Source organism: Arachis hypogaea, chromosome 3, assembly GCF_003086295.3.
Source record: "Arachis hypogaea cultivar Tifrunner chromosome 3, arahy.Tifrunner.gnm2.J5K5, whole genome shotgun sequence".
Lineage (NCBI taxonomy): Eukaryota > Viridiplantae > Streptophyta > Magnoliopsida > Fabales > Fabaceae > Arachis > Arachis hypogaea.
The window spans coordinates 105,397,593-105,418,462 of record NC_092038.1 but is presented as its reverse complement, the minus strand read 5'-3'; the positions used below and the strand labels follow the sequence as shown (position 1 = coordinate 105,418,462).

Genomic DNA, 20,870 nt, shown 5'->3' with positions numbered 1-20,870 from the left:
GGTGTAATAACTCAACAAATATTTTTTAAGGGGGATTTTTCATTCTCTCCAATAATGAGAAGAACCTATCTCTCTCCCTCTCTTAATCCCTTCTGATTTATCAAACCATCAACATCACAGCTTGAACAGCTTAGGGCATGAGATTTTCTTCATGGTGCGGTGAGCGTGGAGAGCAACCAAGCTGTGAATCAAAAAAAAAAAGTTGTGAATTGAGATCAATCCAATTTTGCCATTCTCTTTCTATCCCTAATTTTTCTTTCGACATTTTCTTTCCCCCATTCTTACCTCTTCCTTCAAACTCATCCAATAGAGTTTGATGAGAGGCTATTTCGCAAGATTTTTTCTTGGTGAACATAGCTGTTCCGATCAACGAGTTGGAAGGAAGAAGATCTGAATCCCTATTACTCTGTGATTCATTGATTTCTCAAAATGGCAAACATGGCAAACAGATCCTCCCATTGCAGAGGTCGTGGAGCTACATTGGCTTGCTCTCATTGCAACAAGCAAGGCCACACAGAAGATGTATGCTATAAGAAGCATGGGTACTCCTCCCACTTCTACCAATGGCAGCAACATAACACCACCATCAATCACGTGATCACTGAGGGGCATGATGATATACTCAGTGACAAACAATTTCAGCTCAATTGTCTCCAAGAGAACATTGGAATATCAAGATCTGGATTCACTCCAGAGCAAAGATTTGCCTTGTTAGAGTTGATCAAAGACAAAAGTGTGCAGCAACAACCTCATAATGCAAATCAAATTTTGACTAATTCCATTCACACTTCCACTCCAGGTAAAACCATTGCATTACATTTTAATGCGAGAATTATGAGCATTATCACTCCAAAATCTGCATTATGGATCATTGATTCCGGTGCAACAGATCATGTGACTTTTGACTTAAAAGATTTTGCAAGTTTTCAAAATATTGATCCAATCAATGTGATATTGCCAAATGGAACCAAAACTGTTAGCACCATCATTGGCACAATCACATTCTCTAAAATTTTTTTTCTCAAAAATGTTTTATACATTCCTTCTTTTGATTTTAAATTGATATCTGTGTCAAAGTTAACCTTAAACTTACATTGTCAATTGTTAATCAATGATAAGTGTTGTGAGATACAAGATAGATCCACATCAAAAATGATTGGCATTGCTGAGTGTATAGAAGGGTTATATACAATGAGTAGAGAACCAGAATTCTCTCATTTTCCCCCTCTTCCAACAAAGCAAGCTTCATTGGCGGTAACTACTACTACTACTCATCCCACCACACCTTCACACAGTGAGCACAACAACATTTGGCATCTTAGATTAGGACACATACCCATGCATAAATTGATTTTTCTGAAGAAGTATTATCCTTTTATAGATAGTATTGCTTCAAATTTTTCTTGTGATTCATGTCATTTTGCAAAACAAAAGAAATTATCTTTTAATCTTAGTACAACTAAAATAAAAGATTGTTTTGATTTAGTTCATATGGATATCTGGGGTCCTATTTCTGTCCCTTCCAATGAAGGACATAGGTATTTTTTGACTGTGGTGGATGGTAAGAGCAAATTCACTTGGATTTTTTTTATGAAAACCAAATCTGAAGCATCACAATTGGTTATTAATTTTGTGAATTTTGTCAGAGTACATTTTGAAAAACAAGTTAAGTGTATAAGGACCGACAATGGGCCAGAATTCACTCTAAAATCCTTTTTTGCATCAACTGGAATTTTACACCAAACTTCTTGTGTAGAAACACCAGAGCAAAACGGGATTGTAGAGAGAAAACACCAGCATATTTTAGGTGTTGCTAGAGCACTGCTATTTCAATCAGGAATTCCACATTGTTTTTGGCAATACGCAGTTGCTCACGCCATTCACCTAATTAATAGGCTGCCCAGCACTAACCTGAATAATGCTAGTCCTTATAAGCTTTTGTATGGCAACTTACCTGACCTTTCATATTTAAGAGTATTTGGTTCTCTTGCATATGCCTCCACATTAACAAATTCAAGAACAAAATTAGACCCAAGAGCCAGAAAAACAGCTTTTCTTGGTTTTAAATTAGGAACAAAGGGTTTTCGACTTATTGATTTAAAATCAAAGGAAATTTTCATATCCAGAAATGTAATTTTTTATGAAACTCATTTTCCATTTTTACATTCCACTAGCACTGACATTTCTGAAGTGCCCATTCGTACTCCACAATGCATTGATCTTTTTCAATATGATACACCATTCACACATCATTTGCAATCACCCACACATACCACACTCATAGATTCAAATGAACATTTCTCAAGCTCAATGCACTCACCAATTTCCTCACACACCATTGCACCCATTACCACACCACACACTAATAATGCACCTGCATCACAACACTCTGACATCACACATGACTGCATTACTAGAAAGTCTGAAAGAGTCAAGAAACCGCCTGCTTATTTGAAGGACTATCATTGTTTGACAACCCACACAGCTCACTCTAGCAATGTTTCCAACTCTAACTCTTTATATCCTATCTCACAACACTTGTCATATGATAAACTAACCCCGAAATATAAGTCACTTTCTCTAGCCATCACCTCAAATCAAGAACCTAGCACTTATGAGGAAGCGGCTGCACATGAATGTTGGAGAAAGGCAATACAAGATGAATTGACAGCTCTAGATCAGAACAGAACTTGGTGTCTCACTGAACTCCCAAAAGACAAGAAGGCTGTGGGTTGCAAATGGGTTTTTCGGGTAAAATTCAATCCCGATGGCACCATAGAAAGGCACAAAGCGAGGCTAGTTGCAAAAGGATTCACTCAAGTGCAAGGAGTAGATTATGGTGATACTTTTAGTCCAGTTGTCAAAATGACTACCCTACGAGTAATGTTAGCATTAGCAGCGGCAAAGAAATGGCATTTGAAACAACTGGATGTCAACACTGCCTTCCTTCATGGAGATTTGGACAAAGAAGTTTATATGAAGATACCACCCGGTTTGGCTGTGTCACAACCAGGTTTGGTTTGTAAATTGCAAAAATCTCTATATGGGCTTAAGCAAGCAAGCAGGCAATGGAACATTAAACTCACTCAGACTCTTGTGGATGCTGGTTATAAGCAGTTTTTTGATGATCATTCACTCTTCATTAAGAAACAATCTCAAAGCTTCACTGCCATTCTAGTATATGTTGATGACTTGGTTTTAACCGGGAATGACATTGGTGAAATCAATTCCATCAAGCAAGATTTGGATGACAAATTCAAAATAAAGGATCTTGGTGATCTCAAATACTTCTTGGGAATGGAAGTAGCACGCTCTAGCTCTGGAATTCACATTTATCAGCGGAAGTACACCATGAACCTTCTCAGATATTTTGGTTATCTAGATTGCAAGCCTCTCTCTACTCCATTTGATTATAGTCAGAAACTTTCAAAGGAATCAGGTACCATTTTAACAGACAACACTGTTTACAGGCAGCTCATCGGCCGACTCCTTTACCTCACAAATACTAGACCCGATATCTCTTATGCTGTGGGACGTTTGAGCCAATTTTTGGACTGTGCAACAACTTTTCACCTACAGGCTGCTTTTCGTGTACTCCGATATTTAAAAGGCCGACCTGCAACTGGTCACTTCTTCTCCTCTACTTCTAATCTGCATCTCACTGGATTTGCCGATGCTGACTGGGCTACCTGTGCCGATACTCGTCGCTCCATTTCCGGTTATTGCTTCATGCTTGGGAACTCGCTCATTAGCTGGAAGAGTAAAAAGCAAACCACAGTTGCCAAGTCCTCTGCAGAAGCTGAATATAGGTCTCTTGCTGTTGCCACTTGTGAAGCTAGTTGGTTATCTTTCTTAATGGATTTCATTGGCTTGCCGCTTCAAAAGTCTATCACTCTATTCTGTGACAACCAGTCAGCCATTCACATTGCCAATAATCCCATTTTTCATGAAAGAACTAAACACATTGAAGTGGACTGCCACATTGTTCGTGAAAAGCATTTGTATGGTCTCATTCATCTTATGTCAGTTCGTTCCAAGGATCAACTTGCTGATTTTCTTACCAAAGCTCTGCCACCGGGTCCTTTTCTTGCCAATGTTTCCAAGCTAGGATTGTTAGATTTACACAATTCTAGCTTGCGGGAGGGTGTTACCTAGATTATTTCTTTATCAATAATAGGTTTACCATTGTAATTATTTTTTAGTGAGAGTACATAAAAAAAAAAGTACATAGTATATAAGGTGTAATAACTCAACAAATATTTTCTAAGGGAAATTTTTCATTCTCTCCAATAATGAGAAGAACCTATCTCTCTCCCTCTCTTAATTCCTTCTGATTCATCAAACCATCAACATCACAGCTTGAACAGCTTAGGGCATGAGATTTTCTTCACCACGAGAGAGTTATATTACAATGGCTCATGAATTTGTTCCATGATGTACATACATGTAGCTTTCCTTTCATATATGTCACAACAAAGGGGAAATTTTTGTTATAATGAGCTGCACATACACAATATCTTCTTTAGATTATCCTTCCTAGGACCTTATATATTCCTTCTTTTTCAGCAATATAAATTGTAACTTTTTGTGTATTGAATGAATAACAAGAAATATAGAAATTCTCCACTGTGTTTATTCTTTGCCATAGCAATGCTGCTATTAATTTATACTAGTTAAGATTTGCTAGTAGTAAATTAAGAATTAAGATGGCGTAATTTTTTTTTCCAAAATCATATGTTAAATATAGTTTAAAAATATGTAAGAATTTTTCTAACGCCATAGCTTATATTTCTACCCTGGCCTTGAATATGTTCAGTCACACATAGAAAAAAATGTGAAAAAAATTCAGCAGGTTGGTAAGCTTCCTTATGAAGTGTTGGTGCAAGTTGCCCACAACCTATAATAAGAAATACATCATTAGAATTTATTATTTTTATCTGTTATTTTTTGTTATTTATTTTAATTTCTTTAATTTGGTAATATAACAATATATTTTAACACATATTTTTAAATATTAGTGGCTAAAAATAATAAATTCTGATGAATTTCTTCACCTATAATATGTATACATTATAGATATATAAAAAATTAATTATTCATATAAAATATATATTAAAAATAAATTTAATAACACATGTATCTATATATAAATATATAGTATTTGGTGACTAATTTTTTATGTACCCTTAATATTATACATATATATCCGATAGAAAATTAATTAGATGGATGAGCCTATTAGGATCGGATTTCTTTTGCTTCATTTTTTGTTTTCTTTTGTTTGGGGAGTTCTTTTTCTTTCACTACTCATTTTACGTCTAGTGCAACGTATAGCTAGAGTATTAGCAAAGTCAACAGTTAATAATTAAGTTAGGTGAACTTAAAGTGCGTGTTTGATTCTTCTGGGGGTAGAAATTAAAGTAAAACTCATGTATCCTACATACTATGGCGCTAAACATAGCTATAGAAGACTATGTTTTAAATAAACTTGTTCATTATTAATGTGGTTGGTAGGTGAAATTTGTCAAAGAAAAAATGAACTCTGCCTTTGTTCTTTTCATTTCATTAATTCATTTTTGCTAGTCTCCGATCCATATATTATAGGGGAAATTCTTTGGTGTCTATAATTTTTGTGTCTAAATTGCCTAAAAGTAGAAATAGATAGAAAAAAATGAGACCTACTCTTTTATTTTTAAATTATATATCTAAAATTTAAACACTATAAAAAAGCACCATATTAATTTTCTGCTTGAGAAAAAGGGATGCCTTGTGGAACAAGTTAGCTACTTTATTTCGGAGGCTTCACAATTTCACATTGTATTTCAAAGTCAATAGGAAGCACATCTGGTGAAAAAATTGGTACACTTGTACTTCCAATGCCTTATGTGAACAAAATGGCAAAATTGTTGGAATCTAACCTTTCAAATTAATCGATAGAGTGTGCTGAAGTTTCCTTGCTTCCTTCAGCATTACATAATGTGTACTTCGTTTCCGGTGGATCTACATTAAGATTTAAGATTTTTAAAATCTTTTTTATTTACGGATTTAAAAAGAAAAAAGTGGAGTTTGGATTATTTATTTCATAATTTTTTTTCATTTTAATAATAAATCTAATTAAAATAAAATGAAAACCCTTTAATTTGAAAGAATTGAAAACGAAGAATTTCAAGAGTTGAAGAGAACTAACAAAAGTTCTCACAATTTTCGCCTTTCGAGAAATCATATGGTTTAATAAAAATAATATTTATATATTAAAATTAATTATTAAAATTATTCGATCACTATATATTTGTGTATAAAATATATTTATAATTTAATTTATTTTTAATATATATTTTATATTAGTAACTAATTTTAGTGACTAATTTTAATATACATCTAATATGGTTTATATTTAATTTTATAAAACATTTTTATTTATTTTGTTCACAACGACTAGAGTTAATATTAAATTTAGTATCTGAAATTTGAGATGAATTAAAATTGACCCCCTAAAATAACAATTAACCCAAATTAGACTCTCCAAATTTACAGTTGTAATTTATATTAGTCATTGATTTTATCTTTGTCAATAACATGCTAATTTGGCACGTTAATTTGTCATAATGTATAAAATAAAACATCATTTTATATTAGCGTTCAACCTTCAATGAAATGACGTCGTATGCATCTCATTTTATAATCTTTACTCATGATAAGAAAGGGATGCATTTTAACATTATTCTAGTAAAATGACATTATTTTATTAAAAATTAGATACTAATATACTACAGCAATGTTTTGTTTTGTTTTGTTTTGTCTAACGTAGGAGTAAAGCTAGGGAACCAAAAGTATATCAGCCAAAATCCACCAAATACCTTTGGATGAATTTAAAATTTTTACGAGTTAATATATATGGATGTTTCTTCTACTAAGTATTAGAATATTTCTTTTTCATATTAAATGGATGTTCTTTTATATATTTTTTGAATTTGTGATTATTAGAAGTGAATAGATTAATGTGAGAAAAAAGAGGAAGATTTTTATAGGTTTTAATTATGTTTACTTATTCAATTTAAAATTTTTTAAATTTTAAATTTAAAAAATTTAAAATTAATTAATTATTGATATAAATTAATATAATTTTGTTTAGTTTTTGGCTGATAAGCTTTTGGTTCCTTATACTTTTCCTACCTTAAATCTATTATTTCAAAATTAAAGTATTGCAAACAATAATACATGATCGGTTATGTGCATGTTTTTCTTTATAAGTTAAAACTTTATATTTATGTAAATTAATCAAAGGTTAATAGTTTTGCTGTGTAATTAAGTGTCCTATCCGGCGGCTCAAAAGAAACTACTAAAGCTTTAATTTATTACCCTACCCAATGCATCATGCATGGGACAATCAGTGACGAGTGACCACGACCATGTCTTCCCAGACCACAATCACATCCCTGTCATGAAAGATGCTAATTTAATTTGACCGCTTCCTATAAGACATAGCTCTATGCTATGCTCATCAAACCACTTTGCTTTGCTGCAACCGCAATTCACAGTATTCCTATATATTCCCTAGCAGATTAATTATCAATTAAGCATTAGTGTTTTTTAATTTATGAATGAAGTTCCCATCCCCCTTTCAATTGACATTGTAACTATCCCCTGTCGGCAACTAGGTGAAATAGAAAAGTCAATTTATGGTAAACACATTCCACCCAACACCTTTTTATTTAATTTCTATATATTTTATATTTTCTCTACTGAACACAGCTGATGTAAATATAGTAACAAATTAATCTCATGGGGTATTTCTTTTTTCAAATTACATGGTTTTTATAATTTTCCACGAAAATAGAAATTTGAGAAATTACCAAAAAAAAAGGGGGGGGGGGTTAAAAGGAGGAGACAAAAATCGTGGGTGGAGTTGACTTGCAATCGTTGCCGTCGGCTCTGAAACTCTGGAATGAGCGGTCCCACTGGCGTAAAAGAGAGATATTCCATTTCGTTTTCCGACCCACCACTCAACACTCCCCCTCCGTCCTCTCTGCAATGATAATCCATATCATATCTCACTCCAACCGCGTCATGCAACCCTATATCATTCCTCTCTCGCATTTCATCTCCTCCACCTTCGCTCATTTCTCTCTCTTTGTCTCTTCTCTCATCCCAGCTGCTACATTACCTAGTACCTATACGGTATACTCCAGCACCAATTACTACTATTCTACTGTTACCTTTTTTTCTTATACATAATCATTTTCTGTTACGACTTAATTATTCCACGAATCTTTGTATTTCCTCTTATATTATATAGGTCCCCCACCCCCTGCTATTACTAAAGCAAAACCCATTGTCATTTTCTTAATTAATTAATTATATTTCTTCTTTCTCCACCCTTTCTCGATCTTCTTTAATTTATCAACCTCTTTAGTCTCTACGCGTTCATGTCTCTGTCTCATAGATTCTGAATGAAACGCGTTCTACCCTCTCAGTTTTTTTCATCTCTGATCTCTTCCAACGCTTAAATCAACAACAACCACCAAAACCTGGTCCTACACTCCGATCCATCATCACTCCAAGCTTCCTTAGCTTCTCCAAATCGTCCTTCATGCTTGTTCAACCACCCGGTGCACGTTAGCAAAGCACGCACCATTGCATTACCTTCCAAACTCACTTACATTCTTTTATTTTTTCCAAGAAAGAAAAACACAAGTTGGAGGAAAATATAAATAATTAAATAAATACAAACAAGAAAAGGAAGTTATATATATATATATAGAGAGAGAGAGAGAGAGAGGCCAACTATATATTCTTCTGTTTTGGACCTTTCGCTTTGATTTGATACATATAATGAACGGTCATCCGAAGCACCAGCGCAGGTGGGCATCCGACACCGTTCCCGCCAGAGCAACCGTCAGTGCAGGAACTTCGCCGGGAACAGAGTCAACCTCCGCCGGCGGAGAAGAGTTTGTGGAGGTCACTCTCGATCTTCAAGACGATGACACTATCGTCCTTCGGAGCGTTGAACCAGCCACTGTCATTAACGTTGTTGTTGACAGTGGTACCACTGGTGGCAGTGGACACGAAACTCCGGCGTCTATTTCTAGGTCGCCGACGATCCGGCGGACCTCGTCGAGAGGCTTGCGGCAGTTCTCGCAGGAGCTGAAGGCGGAGGCGGTTGCAAAGGCAAAGCAGTTCTCGCATGAGCTTAAGGCAGAGCTGCGACGGTTCTCGTGGAGCCGTTCGTCTTCGTCAGCTCAAAATGTTGGCGGAAGCAATGCCGGCGGCGGATTTGAGACGGCGCTGGCAGCTCGCGCTCTAAGAAAGCAGCGGGCTCAGCTAGATCGCACTCGTTCCGGTGCTCACAAAGCACTGCGCGGTCTGCGATTCATCAGCAGCAAATCAAATAATGGCGTTGATGCGTGGAACGAGGTGCAGAGCAACTTCAATAGGCTCGCCAAGGACGGTTATCTCCATCGCTCCGATTTTGCTCAGTGCATAGGTTCGTATCTTTTTCAAAATTCTGTTCAGGTTATTGCAAATTTGTAATGTTCCTTTAACAGTTTGATTCGTTATCCTCAAGTGTTTTCCCTCAACGTTTATTGTATTAAGTTTTTTTTTTATTATTTATTTACGGTTGCAACTTGCAATTATTTAGATCTCACATCCTCTGTCATTTGAATTTTGATATTGTGCGCTTCAAGGTTGTTATGCTTTTCTATGCAGGAATGAGAGATTCCAAGGAATTCGCTCTGGAATTATTTGATGCTCTAAGCCGGAAGCGAAGGTTGACGGTTGAGAAGATAAGCAGGGATGAACTTTTTGAATATTGGACGCAAATTACCGATCAAAGCTTTGATTCGCGACTTCAGATCTTCTTCGACATGTAATCATTGAGTGATTATTGCAGTCCAACTTAATTAATAATGATTACTAATATTAATATTTCAATGCTTTTCAATTACTTTCCTTTCTTTAATGAAAAGTTTGCAAGTCCTAATTAATTTATGTCATAATAAACACATTGTTAAATATTAGCATGTCACCATATATTTGCATTGACACTTAAATATTCGTAAAAAATCTTTGATGCTTTCTTAGCTTGTAATTCAATTACTTTTTTAGATCATCAATTGTTTTGCTTTCTTTTTTTTTTTGGGCATCAAACGTTTACTTCAATTATTATGGTTTTATATAACGTGACTTAGTATTTTAAAAATTTTATTAATCAAACAGGGTGGATAAAAACGAAGATGGAAGAATCACCGAAGAAGAAGTAAAAGAGGTATAGAAGACTTTTATTTTATATTACAAACCAAAATGTTCTCTCTCATTTTTGTATTAAACTGAATTTATTTTCTTTTCTGTCTATTTAATTTAGCAATAATCATTCTTCAATATTCAGAGTTTAAAATTCAAGGTTTAAACTTATAACTCTATTTTATATTATGAAGTGTGATTCCAAATTATGAATTCAACTGTGTCACTGCTTAATTGTTTATCCATTTAATAACCATGTATTCTACGAGTATAACATAAGTATTCTCTTTTCGTTGTAGATTATTTATTTTGTTATATTATTAATTCGTCTCTAGCATGGCGTCCACTTGATCTTCAATTAATCAACGTTAGGCAGGATTGGGTAAACTTAATCGCATGATTATTAAATGAACTACTTCTAATATTCAGTATTTCCACTCATGACGTTTTCCATATTCTAGAAACTCAAGCATAATAATATTAGTTGGTATATTTCAAGAGTCAGTGAACTATATACGTCTTACTTTTTCGGCTTTGGTTATACAGATGGCGCTTTCATTTTTCTTATTTTACCAAATTCATAGAATTTATAATGGAGACGTTTTCAGTGGAGTAGTTGGTGGGGGCGTAGTCGTCATTTTGTGCTGAACTTTTCTTTTGGCCTTTTTTTTTTTAATCAAACATGTAATACTCAATTAAAGCTTTTACATTAAGCTTTTTCGTTGGCCAATTCCTTTTTTTTTCTTATTAATTTCCAGATCATCATGTTGAGTGCTTCAGCAAATAAGTTATCGAGATTAAAAGAGCAGGCTGAAGAATATGCCGCTCTGATCATGGAAGAATTAGACCCAGAAGGGCTTGGTTACATCGAGGTAGGAAATCGCACTATATTAGATAGATAATATTATTTCTGACTTTATCAACCCGCACTACTCTAATATAGCCGTACATATTTTACAGTTATCTACATAGATACTCTACCTTTAGTAGTGTTAGCGTGTTAGTACGACGTGAATTACGATAATGCAGCTTAGATTAGTCAGTTTCGAATTAGGACAACCACACCTGTCTTCGGTCAAAATTTGGCCCAAATAGTGTTATTTGAAAATAATTCAGAATATTTTTAATGCTGTTCAACCATGCAGGAAAGAAGGGAGATGAAGAAAGAAAATAAACTGTGATAATTAATAATACAAATTATCTTGCCTTCAAAGAAAAATGATTTGATGTCATAGCAACTCATTGCATCATATATTGAATAATTTAATAGTGTATATAATAAGATCTTGTTTCTATCCTTTTGCTGCGTCAAACTTACCTAAAATCAGGTAGAGAAAACTTGGTCATAGTGTACGTGACACAATCGCAATTAACTTGTTATTCCTATTAAGGTAGTTCCTCGCCGCAGGTAGTGATGCCGTATAATGTGACTTATTACCATAGCTTAGAGTAACCTTATTTCTTTATCACTTGACTTTTCTTCATAAGATATTCACACTTTTTTTTGTCTTTTAATAAAGAATCATTTATATGTTTTGAATAGAGGTCATTGAATAATTATTAATTTTCTGCTAATTATTTGTCAAATGTTGAATTAAGATTAGAAGTTTAACTAGGAAGCTAATACTTAGAGGACCAACAATTAGCTCTTTTTTTTAATTTCATGAAGTATGTTTTTGAAGGTGCATGTGAGGAAGAGAAATGTCATTTTTAGAAGAAATAAAAGAAGAAAAATGACCCAAGTTGACTACTAAATAATTTGGTTCTATATACCTTTTCATAATTATTGTGCATCTTGGTGTTTTTCTTTTTATATGTTTTTGGAAGAAGATTTACTTTAAATAGAAACTTACTATCAAAGCTCAAAAGTTCCAACGGATTATACTAAATGTTTTTTAATTATCAAAACTCAAAAGGTTATTATTATTTTTTAAAATTTAACAATATTAAACATATTGTTTAGTATATTTAAGATAATATTCAAAAGGATTTTTAATTTGTTGGTTGATGTCTCTGCATTATTGAATATGGGCACTATGCTTCTTTTCTCAAGTGGCTTTTCTGCTGCTTGGCCAGTTACGCGTACACATTACTCAAAGTGTAAGTGCGCGTGCTGCATCCTTTTGCTGTTGTGATGCTGATAATGAAGGGAATGTAGGAATCACTGGCATTATTTCTTTTGCATGATTGAATCTCTAATTGTTTTGGGGCAACTTGGATTGTCATCATCTGTCCCCGCAGCTATGGCAATTGGAGACGCTTCTTTTGCAGAAGGACACGTACCTTAACTACAGCCAAGCCCTAAGCTACACAAGCCAAGCTTTGAGCCAGAACCTTCAGGGACTAAGGGCAAGAAGTCCTATTCGTAGGGCGAGCCGCAGGTTGGTCTACTATTTGCAAGAGAATTGGAGGAGACTTTGGCTCTTAACATTGTGGGTTTGCATAATGATTGGGCTGTTCACATGGAAGTTCTTTCAGTATAAGCAGAAAGATGCCTTTCAAATAATGGGTTACTGTCTTCTAACGGCCAAAGGTGCCGCTGAGACTTTAAAGTTCAACATGGCAATTATACTATTGCCCGTATGTAGAAATACCATTACTTGGCTTAGGTCTACCAAGCTGGCTTATGCTGTACCTTTTGACGACAACATTAACTTTCATAAGGTACGCATTGTATATATGATCGCCTTTAGAATTTCCAACACTTAATTCCAGGAATTCAAAACAAAACAACTAGACATGATATGTATATTGGGGTCCGCTATTTTTCTTCAAATTCATTTATCTATACTTGCAGACAATTGCTGCGGCCATTGTGGTTGGTGTTATACTTCATGCCGGGGATCACCTTGCATGCGATTTTCCAAGACTTGTAAGAGCTTCTGAGGCTGATTACGAGAAGTATTTGAAGGGTGTATTTGGTGATCATAAACCCAGTTACCTAGACATTGTGAAAGGGATTGAGGGTGTGACTGGAATATTGATGGTGATTTTAATGTCAATAGCATTTACACTTGCAACTAAATGGTTCAGGAGAAATCTGATTAAGCTGCCTAAACCATTTAGTAGGCTTACTGGCTTTAATGCCTTCTGGTATTCACACCATCTGTTTGTCATTGTTTATGTCCTGCTCATCATCCATGGTATAAAGCTTTACCTTGTGCACAAATGGTACCTCAAAACGGTATGCAAATCAGATTTCGGTTATTAGGAATCTTAGTTAAATAAATTGTTCTTCGGCGATTGCTAACTTGACGCATCAATTTCTTTGTGCAGACATGGATGTATCTTTCAATTCCAGTTTTACTTTATGCGGCAGAAAGAACAATCAGATTCTTCCGTTCTGGTTTCTATACTGTCCGTCTTATAAAGGTGAGTACAGAGCAGATGAGGTGGAAACATGTGCAAGGCGCTTAAAATGGGCTTTTAACTTCATCATAAACATAGCTTTATTGAGTAGCTCTCAGCTTATATTACCTTTTTGACATTGTGAAAAACTTCTATTTAGGTCGCCATATATCCTGGAAATGTTCTAACATTGCAAATGTCTAAGCCTCCCCAATTCCGATACAAGAGTGGACAATACATGTTTGTACAATGTCCCGCTGTTTCTCCGTTTGAATGGTAAGTTGCATTTCAGTTTTTCTTGCTTCTTTTTCTTATATTTAAGTATATATAAAACAGAGCGCAACAGGGTATTGATTGAATTATGAAAGGCAGTGAAAGTGAACCACTAAAGTGATATGGCATTTTTATGAGTAGTTAGTTACAGTCTTGGTTATGCTTCTTTGCGTGATGTGACGGTAACATGGATCAATATATGTATGACAGGCATCCATTTTCTATTACCTCATCCCCTGGCGATGACTACCTGAGTGTTCACATTCGGCAATTGGGTGATTGGACACAGGAGCTTAAAAGGGTATTTGCTGAAGCATGTGAGCCCCCTGTATCCGGAAAAAGTGGCCTTCTCAGGGCTGATGAAACAACCAAGAAAAGGTAAGTGTTGCACTTGCCATTTATTTTTGCCTTCTCGTTTTGATTCTCAGGACAAATAATTTATGTTTGTTTGTTATTAACAATGGATACAGTCTTCCAAAGCTAAAGATAGATGGACCTTATGGTGCGCCAGCTCAAGATTATAGAAAATACGATGTTTTGTTACTTGTCGGTCTCGGAATAGGGGCAACACCTTTCATCAGCATTCTGAAAGATCTTCTAAACAACATCATCAAAATGGAGGAGCAGGCGGTGAGTGTTTGTGCTACACAGGAAAATAGTTACGGTGTTTATTTATGTAGTCATTTTATATTTTATATAAAACAAATTGAACTGTTATGCCATCCGTTTGCAATTGTCTGGAAATTCATTTCTGACTAAACTGACTATCATGATTACTTCTGTCCAGGATTCAGTCTCTGATATAAGTAGAGGTTCAGACCAAAGTGTTGGGAGTACAGATTCACCATCTCTAAACAAAATTGCTCCAAAACGGAAGAAAACATTGAAGACTACCAACGCTTATTTCTACTGGGTTACAAGAGAGCAGGGTTCTTTTGATTGGTTTAAAGGAGTCATGAATGAAGTAGCTGAACTTGATCAACGGGTAATGATTAATGCAGAGGATTTATTTATTCTACCGAGGAATTATCTTTATCAGAATTTGTTTCCTTGGCGCCACATGATTAAGAACTAGTGATGTTGAACTACAGGGTGTCATTGAGATGCACAATTACTTGACTAGTGTATACGAGGAAGGTGATGCAAGATCTGCCCTCATTACCATGGTGCAAGCACTCAACCATGCCAAAAACGGTGTTGATATCGTCTCAGGGACTAGGGTAAGCCTTCTAAATTTTATTATTTGTTCTCTTGTTGCCGTTCAATTTCTTTATTGGGAGTGAGTAATTCTAAAACATCGATTCGCTTCTTCAAATTTCTATCGTCAGGTGCGAACCCATTTTGCTAGGCCAAACTGGAAGAAGGTTTTCTCCAAAATGTGTTCCAAGCACTATGGCGGACGAATAGGTCAGTTTGTCTCCAACAAGCATGCATTGCAAATGCACTTTGTTTATTCTTTTCTCTTTTACTGATATTATGCTTATCTTAATTCTGATCTCTATCAGGGGTATTTTATTGCGGTGCACCAGTTTTGGCAAAAGAACTTAACAAGCTCTGCTTCGAGTTCAATGAAAAAGGTCCAACAAAATTTGAGTTTCATAAGGAACACTTCTAAGGAATTCCGGGGAGCTCTTAAATAGGTTTCTTTTAGCAACTTGGAGTGGCCAGATTATATGATTATGTTCAATAAGATAAGAAACATTTTGTATAGAATTTGAAACATTGTATATAAGTACCTGCCGGCATGATTGCTAGCAATTTATCATACAAGTTGCCGCAGAGAAAGGGATATGCGCAACAAATGTATCATGCACCACCTGAAGTGCGGTACAGCTACGTTAGAGAAGATGATGACCTATTGATCTTTCCCAAATATTCAGCAGATACATCCACATTTTATTGGATATGGACAATTTTGCAGAAAGGTCGAGAGATTGGATGCCTTTTTACTAAAATAACTACCTCATTTTACAAGTGGATCCCAGGAATTTCTTCTAGAAAATAGAGGGTGAATTCCCGGACTCAGCTCTGCCTATTCATGAAGTTCTTATGCAAGAAGAGGGTGGGATATATCTCTGTAAATGAGAGTGGTACAGTTTTTTTTCTTTTTTTTTTTCTAAAGTGATCACTATTTTTTTTACCTTCTATTTTTCTTATCATATACATGAGGGACAATATTACACAAATGACATGGTGGAATGCTAATGTCCTCAAGTCAATATTATCTCTTATGTCATTTTCTAGCCCAGAATGATTCCTAGCTAGGGCCTAGGGATATGCTGATGAATATATCAGACATAAAGTGTATTATATTGACTAATGAGAATCGAGTTTTTCACTAGCTTTTTTATGATCATGAACCTGCTCTGCTTAAACGACTGTCCCTTCGCTTACTGATCACATTCCATTTCGCATGATACTAGTATATGTACGAAAAATTTTTAATTTATATCTGAAGTAGAGTTAATAAAAAGTATTTTTTTATATTTTCAAATTAAGATCATATTTATTTATACCAATATTAAACAAAAATACATAATAAAATTCGAATAAAAAATGATCTCAGAGCTTTTTTTCGTGCTCTGCTAAGGTTAGCAAAGTATAATCCTAATTTTTTCAAAGTCGTCTGAAGTCGTTGACTTTCTAAGAAAATTGGTAAATTCATGGGAAGCAATTCGAATTCTGTTAGAATCAGAGGTGTAACCTAGCTAAAGAAAATGAGGTAGTGGTATTTAATGATGGAGACATTCAATTTGAATTGAATAAGTGTGCTAAAAGTTTAATCGGAAGGCTTCTGCCTGATCGCCCGTTCAGTTCAGGAACAATGAAGGCTATCATGTTTGCTGTAACATCCTACCACGCAGGGATTTATGCTTAAGCCGTAAAATAGAGGTGGTATAGTATTACGACATCTAAAATAATATATATATATATATATATATATATATATATATATATATATATATATATATATATATATATATAATGAAAAGGATACAGTATACGAGGAGTTTTGAAAAACGGATAAATCAAAACACAAAATAAAAAGAACAAAACGTTTCAAAAACAAGATTACTTGCATGCGAAGAAATCTAAGGTTAACAAAAATAAGATAATAGAAACTAGGAATAGAGAGCCAAAAGGTATAAAATAACAAGCTCCTAACTCAGCATGCGAAGCTAAGGCTGGCCGGAGAATATTTATGTAAGAACCAGAATTTTCACGAATAAAATCATTTAAATGCCCAAATTAAATTCCGGAAAGTTAGGATGAGAATTTGGGGATTTAAATATGATTTTTGGACTCAGTAGGTCCTTTCGAGTCAGAAAATGTGTTTTATGCAAAAACTGTGAAAAACCGCAAACCGGCAGTTGAACCAGTTCAAGTCTGCTTGGTACCGCACGAGAAAAGGAAAAACAGTCAAAAACCTTAGAAAAACATTAGAAATGAAAAACCGGACGTTAATTTTAAAGGTTTGGCCCAGAGTTGGACCAAACGGGCTAAAAAAAACGCTAACGGGTTGGGCTGGAGTCAAGTTGGGCCCAAGTCTAACATATACAAAGGTTCATTAATGAACCATTCACCCATAAACACACACACACAGCTGCAAATAGGAGAGGAGAAAAGAGAAGAATACTATTCACCTCTCCATTCAATCTGTGATATCTTGAGCTACGGTGCTCCGATTTGCGTGCCGTCAGCGGCTACGCGAAGCTCTTGCTGAGCCCCTGCTTTCTATCTAAGCTTTGTGGTAAGTCTCTCAAGTTTTCCTGCCCAGTTTTTGTGTCCTTGTGCATTTTGAGTTTTAGGGTTTGGTTTTGAGAGAAATCTTGTGTCTTGGGTGTTTTAGGTACACTCTAGCACTTGATTGTTGGTGGTTTTGGTTTTCAAAACTATTGGGCAAGATAAGAGCTCTTGAAACCCTTGTGAGATTATGTTCATGTTGAGCTCTAGTTTGATTAGTGATGTTTGGTATGTATATAGCTTGTTTGTTGTGAGTTTGGAGCTTGTTGGTGATTGTTAGAAGCTTTTTTTTTTACAGAAGAAAACATATCATTCAAAGGAAAGCCAAACGGCACTTACAGATAATAGAGATAAATTAGATCTAAAATTAGAGAAGATGATTAGATAAATTATATGCTGAACTATAAATTGAAAGTAAGCCCAACGTTCGATTACAAAGAATCTTAACAAGTAGAAACATAGACAGATCTGAATCTCTATGATTTCTAAATCAACACTAAAAGTGATGCAACATATTGAAAAATCTGTTCTTCTTCTCTGCTTAAAGCCGAATCCTCCTCTAGTCTGAAGATATTTCCATGAACAACAAGTGAACTTCAGTGTATACTCCAAGATCTGATAGATCTGTACCAACGTACCCACACTACCCAGAAAGGGAGGACAATAAACCACCACAAAAGAGGAGAAAATACACCACATAGGGATATTAAAAAACAAAAATTAAAACAAAATAAAAGATAAACAGAAAGGTGTAGGGGAAGAAACAAAGGAGATAAAGAAAGGAGAAAAGGATTGGGGGAGGAAAAAGAAAGTAAGGAGAGAAACAGAGTTAAACAAAGAAAATTGAAAGAAACCAAAAGAAGAAAAAAAGAGAGAGAATAGAGTAAGAAGAAGGAGAAGGGAGAGGGAAAGGGGTGAGGGAGGCCACCACCCTACCAAGATAGCGGTGGCGGCGGCAGCCTTCCTCTTGGATGCCACAAGGATAAAAAGGCTTCAACCCTAGCAGAGAGAAGAGAGACGGACTTTTTTTAATGTGATATGCTTTCCAATCTTAAAGAACACTTGTGCTGTGATTGTTGGAAGCTTGGATTGTGGTTAGAAAGCTCATTTGGTGCTCAATTTTGAGTTTTGGACATATTGGGAATCGGCCAAGGTATGGTTTCGGTTTTCTCTATGTAGTATATAATATTGTGGACACTTAGACTAGTGACTCATAGGATAGGTTTAGATTTGAATGGTTGTTAAGTTGTTGAATAATATTATATGATGATTTTTGATGATTTGATGAATGTTGAGTTTAATTGTAATGATTGATGTGGATATGATGAGGATGAAGGATTGTGAAGTTGAGGAGTGAGTTGTGTTGGTAAATGTGATATTGATGTGGATTGGTTGGTAATGTAGTTGGAAATTGTTAATAAAGTTTGATATATGTAATATATTGATGTGATGTTATGAATGAGGAAAGATGAAGGAAAAATGTGGTAAGTTTGGTGTGATATGTTATACAGGGTTGATTTTGGTGAAAAGTGGAGTTTGGATTAGGTTGTTTTGGTTTTGGTTGTGTTTTGCAAAGAAATTGTGGAAATTGTGATTTTGGGCAAAAGTTGGTTTTTGGTGAAATTTGTTTGATCATAACTTTTGCCTCGATTTTCAAAATTGATTAAAAATTGTCTAGAATGAAAGCTTATTGAAAACCCTTTAATTTGATATAAATTTTTCCAAATTTGAAATTTTGTAGAGGAAGTTATGATCATTCAAAGTTGGTGTTGAAAACTTGAAATTATGCAAAGTTATAGAATTTTGAGTTTTCTGGTATGTGCGCAGGCACACTCTATGAAAATTGTGACCTGTGCGCACGCACAGACCTGTGCGTCCGCACACGCAGAGGCAGGCAATCTGCTTGCAGCGCTCGCACAGCTTGTGCACGTGCACACCAATGAAAAATTGCAACCTGTGTGTATGCATAGACCTGTGCGCACACACACGCTGGGAGGCCAGTCTGTTGGGGACGCTGGCACAGGTTGTGCGAGTAAACAGACTTTGTAAACTTTGACACCTGTGCATACGCACACTTTCAAAACTTCCTGGGCGTGCGCACGCACATCCTGTGCGAACGCACACGCCCTGTTTAATAATTTTAACCTTTGTTTTCAACTATTTCCCCTTCCCAGCAAGGTTGTAAGCTTCTTTAACACCATTTTAAGGTTTTTGAGCTTTATTTTGAGTATGGGAATATGAGAGATAGGTAAAGGGTTTTAGTTAATGATTATTATGCAAGTTAGAGAATGGAGGCTTAGGTTTCTGGTGTACTGGGATGGGTTTGGTGTAGTGTGAAAGAAAAATGGTGGATGAATTGAGAAGTTGACGAACTAGTGAGTTTGGAATGGGATTGCTGAAGATGAGCTTGAGAAATACGAATGTTTAAGGGTGTTGCTGGGAGAGATGATGGTTATGATGAGTTGAGGACTCTTATAATTCAAATGAGGATTTTGATGAATGTTGAGAGTGTGCCAAGCACTATATCCTTGGAGTGATAGTGTGCCAGGCACTATATCCTTGGACTGATTTGTGATGGGCTATATGTGTTGTTGTTTTCCTTCTCTGCCACAAGAGTGTGCTTGGCATTATATCCTCGGATTGAGCATGCAAGTGGGCCAGGCACTATATCCTCATAATGATAGTGTGCCAGGTACTATATCCTCGGAACAAGAGCGGGCCAGGCGCTATATCCTCGGAAGTGGCAGAAAGATGACATCCAAAAGGATATGTCGGGTTGGCATTCATAGACTAACAAGTGATATCACGAGCCAATAGGATAGACATTCATCATATGCATCTTTTATATTCTTTCTTGCTTTGTTTACTTGAGTTTACCTAATTGTATAGCATGTTTACTTGCTTCTTGAATTACTTGTTGTATATGAATATTATCTGTGTTTTACTTGCTTGCATTAATTGTGATTGTCCGGTGTTGAGGAGGTTAGGTAGGCAGTGGCGATGGGATCGCACGGAGGGTTGGTTGGAGAGGGCTGTGGGGGTACAACAGTGTTTGACTAGATTAGAAATCCCTAAGATAGATTACCCTTTTATGGTGCTATGGTTTAGTTATGTTAAGATTTATATAATTATGCTTATTTAGTTTAGAATGCTTTAAGCTTGAATCTTGTGATGGATATGGAGTCTAGGATTGTCTTTGGCGTCCTGGGGTCTTATATCCTACATCACTGGACACTGTTACCATACTGAGAACCTCCGGTTCT

At 35.5% G+C, this 20,870-nt stretch overlaps 1 protein-coding gene across 1 annotated transcript; it reads left to right on the top strand.

Annotated features, from left to right (window-relative positions):
• The first annotated feature begins 8,033 nt into the window (after nucleotides 1–8,033).
• On the top strand, nucleotides 8,034–16,219 carry LOC112790839 (respiratory burst oxidase homolog protein A). The gene is made up of 14 exons (XM_025833425.3): nucleotides 8,034–9,484; nucleotides 9,709–9,868; nucleotides 10,219–10,267; nucleotides 11,001–11,114; nucleotides 12,484–12,906; nucleotides 13,040–13,426; nucleotides 13,519–13,614; nucleotides 13,751–13,866; nucleotides 14,074–14,241; nucleotides 14,334–14,493; nucleotides 14,651–14,848; nucleotides 14,955–15,083; nucleotides 15,192–15,270; nucleotides 15,369–16,219. The coding sequence occupies exons 1-14, from the start codon at nucleotides 8,833–8,835 to the stop codon at nucleotides 15,476–15,478; spliced, it is 2,841 nt and encodes a 946-aa protein (XP_025689210.1). The 5' UTR covers nucleotides 8,034–8,832; the 3' UTR covers nucleotides 15,479–16,219.
• Nucleotides 16,220–20,870: the final 4,651 nt, after the last annotated feature.

Excerpts from the sequence above, each read along its gene's own strand:
- LOC112790839 (XM_025833425.3), top strand. The coding sequence starts at position 8,833 with ATGAACGGTCATCCGAAGCACCAGCGCAGGTGGGCATCCGACACCGTT. Across the intron at positions 10,268-11,000 it reads CCGAAGAAGAAGTAAAAGAG|ATCATCATGTTGAGTGCTTC; the intron begins GTATAGAAGACT and ends ATTAATTTCCAG. Across the intron at positions 14,849-14,954 it reads TAGCTGAACTTGATCAACGG|GGTGTCATTGAGATGCACAA; the intron begins GTAATGATTAAT and ends GTTGAACTACAG.